The sequence below is a fragment of the Cupressus sempervirens genome, chromosome 8, assembly GCF_028749045.1.
Source record: "Cupressus sempervirens isolate cs-2001-9-10 chromosome 8, ASM2874904v1, whole genome shotgun sequence".
NCBI lineage: Eukaryota > Viridiplantae > Streptophyta > Pinopsida > Cupressales > Cupressaceae > Cupressus > Cupressus sempervirens.
The window spans coordinates 384802015-384812874 of NC_143125.1; the positions used below are offsets into that span (position 1 = coordinate 384802015).

The 10860-nt window shown below is 38.7% G+C and overlaps 1 protein-coding gene across 1 annotated transcript; it reads left to right on the forward strand.

Annotated features, from left to right (window-relative positions):
* The first annotated feature begins 625 nt into the window (after nt 1–625).
* On the forward strand, nt 626–7729 carry LOC149542909 (putative cellulose synthase A catalytic subunit 5 [UDP-forming]). The gene is made up of 14 exons (XM_089797827.1): nt 626–829; nt 1691–1886; nt 2363–2577; nt 2674–2776; nt 2892–3078; nt 3219–3485; nt 3696–4041; nt 4127–4264; nt 4472–4597; nt 4738–4950; nt 5075–5363; nt 5476–5672; nt 5891–6241; nt 6337–7729. Exons 1-14 carry the CDS (start codon nt 749–751, stop codon nt 6919–6921), a joined length of 3294 nt encoding a protein of 1097 aa, XP_089653953.1. The 5' UTR covers nt 626–748; the 3' UTR covers nt 6922–7729.
* Nucleotides 7730–10860: the final 3131 nt, after the last annotated feature.

Sequence of the window (10860 nt, forward strand, 5' to 3'; positions counted from 1 at the left end):
AAGTAATGGAGTTCGCGTTTACATCCGATCAACAACGAACAGGATTATGATTACCAAATTGGAGAAAGGGATGCCACCTGCCAGCTAAGGAGGAAACGCGTTCGAGTTCGAACTCGCACTGGAGTTAGGTGTGTGGGGGTGTATAGTTCGAGAGCTCCAGCGGGCAGCGGGGTTGCCCGCCCGCCGGAAGAGGGAAAAAAGTTGGGTTTTGCATGTGAAAACGTGTGTTATATATAATAGGAATTTCAGGATCCTGGATATATTTTCATTGCATATCTTGCGCCTGAGGTTCGATTCCCCCCATGTTTGTCTTTTGGTTGAAATTGTTGGAGACAGATGTTGCAATTCGGCAGCTTAACGCGACAAAACAAACCAAACCAAGGCTTGGGTTAGGCGGTGTGGTGGTGGTGGAGTTGTAGTCGAGCTGGATCCGGAGAGTACCAAGTAGTAGTAGTAGTGGATAGATTTGGTGGTGGGGTTCCTCCACGGGCAGACCGTTGTGTGATTTGTCTGCAGGGCTGGCGTCCATTTTTCTGGAGAAGCTACTGACGAAGGAGGACTCCCTATTTGTGGGACCTCCTAAATCAACGCACATTAAAATATAAAGGATTTGCGGATGTTACAGAGAAGAATAGCTTTTGCTCTCCATCGCCACAGGGTTTTACACAGATCATATTTTTAGTAGAAGAAGGCTTCTCCAAGGACTCGTGCTGCAGAGGAGAGGATCTGAAGGAGCTAGGGAGTGGAAATGGAGGCCAGCGCAGGTCTGGTCGCTGGCTCTCACAACCGAAATGAGCTTGTGGTCATCAGGCCCGAGGGCGAGGTTGGGGTAGGTTTTCATCTCTTTATCTGCATTGCATTTTCAAAACCCACGGAAAACTCTGACTTGCAAAACTACCCACCCATCTCGGCAGCCTACAATGCTTGCAAGAAGAACCAATGTGGTAAAACTCACCCAAGCACATTGGAATCGGACGATTTCTTCAATCATTGTACATTATCTCGTGGTCGCCTTTAGTGATCTGATGATCAGCCAGGGAGCGTGGCCTGAATTGTTGATAGAAAAAATCCGCCGTAAAAACCAAGTGTTTAGCCTACAATATCAATTCAAGCACGATGCGGACATGGAATCTCATTTTGAGCATCGAATGCCTATCCTGATTACATACAGTATTAGATGGCCAAAAAATACATCATTGATTTCATTGGGTTTTCATAGCATGAAATAACCCTTGGGCAGGGCAGATATGAGCTAAGCTACTTTTAAAAAATAGCGGATGGCTTTGCCGAGCACGATCTGCTCATGCTAGATAGGCTGTCAAAACAAAGGGTTGTGACCAATGGTTGTTTCCCCTTCTTGTTTTGAGTTGGGGGTTGAATTTCCATTTGGCTCTCCTTACACGAAATGGCTTTTGGGCAGGGTAGAAATGTATTAAGCTGTGATTTCTGATTAGTGAACGGTTTTTCTTAGCATGATCTGCTCATGATTGCCCTTTGGCATAGGCCAGCCGCCAGATTGACAGTTGTAACCAATTGTTTAGGATGTCAAGTCGGCTCTCTTTACATTACCGGCCTTACTTATTCTCTCTGGCGTTGCAGGAGGAGGCGAAGTTGTTGTGGGCGTGTTCTTTCACTTTTTCTTGCATTAGCCTTTGTAATTGATCCAGTATCTTTTCTTCTTGTTTTGCAGCCGAAGCCATTGCACCATTTAGACAGTCAAATATGTCAAATTTGTAGCGATGAGATTGGTACGATAGCAGGAGGAGAGCTTTTTGTTGCCTGTAATGAGTGTGCTTTCCCAGTCTGCCGGCCATGCTACGAGTACGAGCGGAGAGAGGGCAATCAGATCTGCCCTCAATGTAAAACCAGATATAAGAGGCATAAAGGTTAGGATTTGTTTAAGGTACCTTCAATGCATTTTTTTTAAGGAACGCCTGTGTAAAGATGTTAAATGCTTCTTTTTAATTGCAATATGTCATCACATAAATCTTGTAATCTACATTGTTCCATGAAGAATTGTTGATTTCGTAGGTGAGCCTAAAACTCTAGTTTGAATTCTAGAACTGTTGTTGATCCATGCGAGCATTGGATTTTAATGAATAATTGATCTGTTTTGAGAGCTCACATTACATTAAAATGCCCAAGCTTGGTCGTACTAAACTTAGTAAATGCCTAAGGTTAGGCTCTGCTGTGTATAAATATTCTGGTAGGAACTATACAGGGATATGCATGTGTTGACGGCAATGGATTAACCTTATATTGCAGGATAAATTACCAAATGCAAATGCTCTAGTTAAAATTAATCGGAATTTTAAGAGTTGTGTCTCCAGTGCTTTTTTAATTTTAGCCATCGGTTTGGCAGGTAGTCCTAGGGTAGAGGGAGATGAAGAAGAGGATGATGTTGATGACATAGAATATGAATTTGGTTTTGAGAATCGTGATAAGCAAGATAAACATTACACTGCCGAGTCCATGCTTCATGGGCAAATGACTTATGGTCGAGGAGCTGATATGGATGCTGATCAGGTGCCACAGACCATAATGCCTCAAGTGCCATTGTTGACGAATGGTCAGATGGTAAATTTTGTAAATTAATTTCTAGCTTTTAAAAATGGATATGTTTGTTGCATGCTCTTTTTGGTTTTGTGCTCAAGTTCTTTTGATCCATTGCAGGAGTATGGGATATCTCCTGAACATCATGCACTTATAATACCTCAATTTATGGGAGGAGGCAAACGAGTTCATCCTTTTCCTGACCCTGATTCAAATTTTTCTGGTGATTCATAAATCAGATGTTTTAGGCTTTTTTAATAATATGCTTTTCCTAATATTATTTTAAGTCAAGGTGTTCTCATCATCATGCTTTCTTGCACTCGTTTTCTTGTTGCCAGTGCAAACTAGGTCGATGGATCCTACGAAGGATTTGGCAGTTTATGGATATGGGAGTGTAGCCTGGAAAGAGCGAGTTGAGAGTTGGAAGAAGAGACAGGATAAACTGCAGGTTATGAGGACTGAAGGGGAAGGATTAAAGGAAGGGGGACCTGATGGCAATGGTCCAGATGAGCCTGATTTACCAATGTACGATTGCTTAACTTTTACACAATCTTTCCTTCTATCCATGCCTTTAGGATTTTATTGCATGCGCTGCAAAATATTTAAATTTGTATGTATGATCCTCATTATTTTGAGTCATGGAATTAAATCCCTTTTAACTTTAGGATGGATGAGGCAAGGCAGCCTCTGTCAAGAAAGTTGCCAATTCCTTCCAGCAGAATAAATCCGTACAGAATGGTGATCATTATTCGGCTTGTAGTTCTGGGTTTCTTTTTCCACTACCGAATCCTTCATCCTGTGACAGATGCATTCGGCTTATGGATTACTTCAGTTATCTGTGAAATGTGGTTTGCATTCTCTTGGATCCTTGATCAATTTCCAAAATGGCTCCCGATTGAAAGGGAAACATACCTGGACAGATTATCATTAAGGTACATTATTGTATTTTTTTGTTTATCATCTAAAAGCTTGAGACTTGTTTATCATTTCATGATTGAATTTAACACCACATTGTCATTAACAATGAAGTTTACTCACTGGTGTAACAAAATGTCAAATTCAAGTTGATGTATATACTGAAATTTGTGGATATTGATTGCAAACTCTAATTCTGCTAAAAATAAATTCATCATGATCCCCAGGTACGACAAGGAGGGTCAGCCTTCAGAACTTGCTGCTGTTGATCTATTTGTCAGTACTGTTGATCCGTTGAAGGAACCACCTTTAATTACTGCGAACACAGTCTTATCTATACTTGCAGTGGATTATCCCATAGACAAAGTTTCTTGCTATGTTTCTGATGATGGTGCGGCAATGCTTACATTTGAAGCTCTATCTGAAACATCAGAGTTTGCAAGGAAGTGGGTTCCTTTCTGCAAGAAGTTTAACATTGAACCTCGTGCACCAGAATGGTACTTTGCTCAGAAGATAGACTATCTCAAGGACAAAGTGCAAACTTCCTTCGTAAAAGAACGGAGAGCAATGAAGGTCTGTAAATCTGTGAATGTTAAGATTTAACTGAAGGTAAATACTATGTGAAATAGCTAAAATTGATCTCCATCTTGGTTTACAGAGAGAATATGAGGAGTTTAAGGTTCGTATTAATGCTTTAGTGGCTAAGGCACAAAAGGTGCCAGAGGAAGGTTGGACAATGCAGGATGGAACACCTTGGCCTGGTAACAATGTACGGGACCATCCGGGAATGATTCAGGTTGGTTCTTTGGAAATTTTGAATTTCAATCTTGGTTGAGTGTTCTCACATCGATTTAAAACTTTTGAGATCATTTGATAACTCTGATCTTGATTAAGTTGTTATCTCAAATTTTGAATTCATGTTTTTTAATTTCCCATTGCACTGTTTAGTGACTATGAACTGTTTACAGATACTTATTCTAATATTTATGATGTGTTTTGGAAGGTCTTTCTGGGTCATAATGGAGGACATGATGTCGATGGTAATGAATTGCCTCGCCTGGTGTATGTTTCTCGTGAAAAGAGGCCTGGTTTTAATCACCACAAAAAGGCTGGTGCTATGAATGCATTGGTATAATTTCCATCTATATTCTATTGAGAAATTTGAAATTTCCTTCTATAAAAAATTCAAAATTCAAAAATTTGAATTATAGGGGTTTGATTTAGGTAGGAATTGAAATTGACTTCATTCTACATTTGTTGTGGGTCTAGGTTCGAGTTTCAGCAGTCTTGACAAATGCTCCTTATCTATTAAATGTGGATTGTGATCATTATATAAACAACAGTAAAGCAATACGTGAAGCTATGTGTTTCATGATGGATCCCATGATGGGGAAGAAAGTCTGTTATGTGCAATTTCCTCAGAGGTTTGATGGCATTGACCATCATGATCGATATGCCAATCGTAACATTGTGTTCTTTGATGTAAGTATGGGCTATTTCTAGATTTTCTTTCAATGTTAAGTTCATGGTGCCATATAATGTTTTAAAAGGATGTTCTATATTTTGTTGCCATTGATTGCCAAACATATTTTTTCTTTGTGTGTAGATCAACATGAAAGGCTTAGATGGAATCCAAGGGCCTATTTATGTGGGCACTGGTTGTGTTTTTCGAAGACAGGCTCTATATGGGTATGATGCTCCTGTAAAGGAGAAAACACCTGGAAGGACATGCAATTGCTTACCGAAATGGTGCTGCTGCGGATGTTGTGCATCTCGGAAGAAGAATAAGAAGACAAAAACCAAGCAAGAAAAGAAGAAGAAGAAGAAGAAATCCAAATGTGGCAATGCATCCATTCCTATGTATCACTTGGATGACATAGAAGAAGGGATAGAAGGTAAGGCTAAAGATTAAATGTCCCCGGTAATGGTTTGATTGATTAAATGCTTGATAATTGCATTCAACTTTTGAATGTGGTTATAATTATGACTTGAAATGTTTTGATGCAGGAATTGAAAATGAAAAGTCATCATTAATGTCTCAAAAGAACTTTGAAAAGAAATTTGGGCAGTCACCTGTGTTTGTAGCCTCTGCTCTTCTAGAGGATGGGGGTGTACCACGAAATGCCAGTGCTGCATCTCTCTTGAAAGAGGCCATTCATGTTATTAGCTGTGGCTATGAAGATAAAACAGATTGGGGTAAAGAGGTAAGCAAGTTAAAATAAATATCAAATAGGGGCATTAATTTTCTTGAGCCATTGCTGGTTGTGATGTCATTTCTATTCTTGTCTTAATAGTGGCCTTGACTTCATGTTGAGCCAGCAATGGGACATGTCAGTCATGCAAATTTTAAATTGTTTGTTTATTGTAATACGTGTATCAGACTAATTATTTATGCTTGTATTTTGCTGATGGCTGGCTTCAGGTTGGGTGGATATATGGTTCAGTTACAGAGGACATTTTGACCGGTTTCAAAATGCATTGTCATGGATGGCGTTCTATATACTGTGTGCCCCCTAGGCCAGCTTTCAAGGGATCTGCTCCAATTAACCTTTCAGATCGGCTTAATCAAGTTCTACGATGGGCACTTGGATCAGTAGAAATTTTTCTGAGCAGACATTGTCCCATTTGGTATGGATATGGAGGTGGACTGAAATGGTTGGAGAGGCTATCATATATAAATGCAACTGTCTATCCTTGGACATCCATACCCTTGGTAGCATATTGTGTTTTGCCAGCTATATGCTTGCTAACTAACAAATTTATTATTGCTGAGGTATTTGTTCTGCATTTTCTCCAGTGTGTTTAATTAAATACCTTCCATTTTCTTTATCATTTATTTATTATTATTTCAACAACATGTTTTTGCAGCTGAGCAATGTAGCCAGTTTATGGTTTATTGCTCTTTTTGTGTGTATCTTTGCAACTGGTATTTTGGAGATGCGATGGAGTGGTGTGGGAATTGATGACTGGTGGAGAAATGAGCAATTTTGGGTGATTGGAGGTGTGTCATCTCATCTGTTTGCTGTGTTTCAAGGTTTGCTGAAAGTTCTTGCTGGTGTAGACACAAATTTTACCGTGACAACAAAGGCTGGCGATGATGGAGAGTTTTCAGAATTGTACTTATTCAAGTGGACGACACTTTTGATTCCCCCGATGACAATACTTATCATCAATATGATTGCCGTTGTTGCTGGGGTGTCTGATGCCATCAACAATGGTTATGATTCTTGGGGGCCTTTGTTTGGGAAATTGATATTTGCATTATGGGTCATTATACATCTTTATCCTTTCCTCAAGGGTATGATGGGGAAACAAAGCCACACACCTACAATTGTTATTGTTTGGTCCATTCTTCTTGCATCTGTCTTCTCTCTTGTGTGGGTTCGAATTAATCCATTCATTGCCAGGTCAGATGGACCTGTTCTAGAGGAGTGTGGTTTGGATTGTGATTAAAGGGTTGGGCTTTATACTGGACGAGATGGTTTTCGAAGAGCTCTGCAGAGTGTAACATTCATTGTTTTGCTGTGGTGAACAGGCAGGAATGCTGGGTTCTTATGGGATGTGAGAAGTTAGTACTCAAAATTAGTGCAGCATATACTCTCTACCTATCAACCTTCGTAGAGAGTGGGAAAATGAGAACATTCTGCACTTCTTGGCTGATAAAAGAGTATTAGCACAAAACTAGTTATGGCATCAGTAGTTGAAACCTGATGAGGGGAGGGCCAAAGCTTGTCCCGTGTAGTTTATTATTATCAAAGTATTCTTTGATGTGTTAGTGAAGTCGACAGTTATACTTTCATTGGGTGAAATTTCTGTTCCAGTGATCACAGATTTTTTTAAGACAATTGCAGCAGAACACATGGCTGTACTTTTTTGCAGTGATAGATGTCAACATTGTGCATATTTATTCAAATTGGTCTTGCATTGATTTCTTTCCAATAAGGGCAGATTTTGCCCTGCCTTTGTTCCGTACTAAAGGCAGTATGAGTCAAAGACTTGGCTGAGCCTATTTTGTATCCATTACTCCTTTGATCAGTGGAGCTTTAGAGTTATTTGTGCTCATTTCCTGCCTTATTTTTTAGGAATGTATGGAAGCTGTGAATGTGATTTCCTGAGAAATGGGAATTGTAACGTAAGGCCACAAGCCAGTTTGGAATGTCTGGACTCTTCAATGTGAGGACCTGACAATCTCACAATGTGAACACTTTTTCGTATGTGACAAGCTCCTGGAATAAGATGGGTGTCATCTTTGAATTGGACAGTTGTCGAGTTATGTCATAAGTGGAACTAGCATTGATATTGTTTGGAATTTCTCTATGACTTGTGCTTTTCTTCAAATGACATCCTTCAGCGTTGCACTGTAGTAGAGTTGTTTTCTTTCAATTTATTTGATACTGTCTAAAGTTATTTAGTTCACAAAGCTTAATCCAAAAGGCAAATCTGTGATTGGTAAGATTATTGTGCATTTATCACTACTCTAATAGAATAAATCATGACTTGGTTCTGAAAGGCCACACTGCGCCATTCAGAAGCAAGGGGTTGTGATTTCTTAAAAAAATAGAGGCAGTAAGTTTGTTTCACATTCTTTGTACAGAGTAGTTGCTGGTTTTGGGGCTACTATTTATTTTCAAGTGCACTAGACACGTCAAGAATCTATTGGTGGTCATTCTTTGGGATTCAATGGTAGCATGTGCATTGGAATAATGTGTAGCACGGCTCTTGTTAAAAAGTGTTTCAAGCTCTTGGTAGGAGTAGCTATAAATTTATTTGCCTATGCTACTTTGATAAACCTCTTAGATATGTCACGTTTCATGTGATCATTCAATGGTGAATGTCATTCATCCAATCAACACATACCCCTCTTCCTTAGGTGATCAATAGCGAGTGGTATTAAGTTAGCTTTGTTTTTGTGTGCTTTACTGCAGATTAGTGTGGGCATATCTCTTCCATGCTTGTTCTGGCCAATCTTTTTTTTCCTTTTAAGGTTAAGGTTGAAGGAAGTTCACTTAGATATGTTTGACTTTATGGATACCTTTTCTCTTAAGAATGTTACTGTTTTTCAATGGGTTTTAAGTTTTAAAGCTTCATGATTTGTGTGTTCATTCAGAGGTTAGTTCAAAGTTGTAGCATTAATGAAATATTTTAAATGTCGGGTACTTTTTATTTGGTAATATGAGGAAGGTATCTTGGTTAATTGTTTCTGTATGCCAGACCAGTGATTCTTTCTGGAATATGCTGTCCTTGAGTTATTCTATTAGGGGAAGGGCTAAAGTGATGAACTCCATCTGGGAAATGCTACCTACAATGAGTTGTATGCTATAAGACTTCAACATTTGAGAAAATGTTGATATGGATTCTGGCACTCACTATAATCCTAATTCATGAGGAATGACATGAAATCGGAGTTTTTAGTAACTTACACTAGGCCAGCTTGTCTGTGGGACCTAGGAATTGATCTGAAATTGCCCAAAATATACAATTGACAATGCCACGTTATTTTTTAGTTTTTTCAACTCTTGATTTTGCTGGATCTGCCATGGATTTTGGTCACTTAATTTGGAGATTTTTCATCACTTCTTCAAAATAAGGTTGCTGATGATTTGACTTTTAGCATATTTGTGTAATTGTATGTGATGTCCATGCATACCTTGCACTCCATGATGTAGTGTCAGTCCATTTCCACTAATCCCAATGAGCAGAAAGAATAAATGCCATCTGCGTGCTCTGTTTTGGGTATTTGTTGTATTCTCCTCTTGCACTTTGTTCTTATTGATCAATTTCGTTCACATAATTTTTGCTCCCATACATGGTTCTTTTGGTTGTGGTTGCATGTGTTTACGATGCTTAACATTTTGTTCTCTTTTTTGCCTGAATTGTTTTGCATACATTTTAGTTTCCATGCTGCACACTTTCATGTTGATGCTCATTGTTCATCCACTTATTATTTTCATTTTGCATCCATGTGTTTCTTTGGTCTAGTTGAATTTTACTCCACTGCAATTTTGGGCTAGTAATCTCCTGCTACAATCATCTCTGCCACTTCAACTGGGCTTTAGCTTCTTCATTAAACACTATTATACAGGACTGCGTTTAATTTGAAAATGTGTGTGATTAGGTGCTTTTGCAATCTTTCTATTAACCTCCATTTTGAAACCAATGTGGGGCTGCCCTGAACTTTGCAAGCATGCAAAACCACAGAGATCAAACAGATTCTTTTTGTTGTTAGTTACATAGCTCAGTTGATCTGCAATTGTTTTAAAGAAGGGATACAGCTTTTCATACTTAATTGAAATTTTCATTTTTCTCCAAGTCTTCCAGTTGAAATTGTTCTAACAAAAATATTACTGCCTGCAAAGAGTTTCCTTAAAATGCTACACCCTAACGTCCATATTCCAAAGGTGGTAGACAATTTGTCAATTTAAACAAACTGAACCCATCTTCAAGATCGAGACGTGAAGGAAGAAACCCTACTATCTTGGTACCTTTGGGAACAATCCTTCATAATGGTTCTACGCTTTCAATGCTACGAACATCAAAGGGTTGGTTCACTAATTCTTAAGACTTTCCCAACCCTTGTAAAAACTTATATTAATCACTTACAACTCACAAATATCTCTGACAAATCCCAAAAGCGCTGGCCATGCAACCGTTAACACCGTCAGCACAATTTGGCTTGATGGCTCGTAGCCATGTTCAAAGACAAATTCTACCATAACTTTTGATACAAAAGGGATTTCTGCTCATTTGCAGACAAAAGGGCTGGGGTTTTAGATACTCATTTTAGAGTTATAGAAAATAATTAGAAACTAGGTAGTAGTTTTGTAACATATTATGACCCACAAATTGACTGGTTAATTGGATTTGCAGGGCTAATTAGCCTTGATTTTCAATTTAAGATGGTGAATCAGATTTTCGTAACCTCTACAATAACTTCTGAAAAACATCCCTCCGGTGAGATTTTTGATAAGTTGATTACAGACGTTTCTTCTGATTTGTAGACAGATCTAATGGTTAGAACTGAAGTTGTTTGTAAAAAATTTCCAAAACCAGGAACCCCAGGTACAAATTTAGACAACTTTTAGTGTACTTGCCCCATAACTTTCAAAATACATAGTGAAATAGAATTAAACCAAATGCAAATGAATCTATCAAACAAAACCAAATTCAGGGTCGTAATATTCCGTACAAGTCTGTACCATACGATGGAACAACAATATTGCAGAAAAGAAACAGAACTGACGTCTTTATCGATTGAAGTTCTATTTACATCTTCCACTAACCATCTCTGACCCTTGGTTCTCCCATATAAGGTCCTTAGAAAGCCTTTGACGAGTTTCAATAGTTAAGAACCAACCAAATGAGATGACCTTCGAATTCCCACTTTTGCATTAC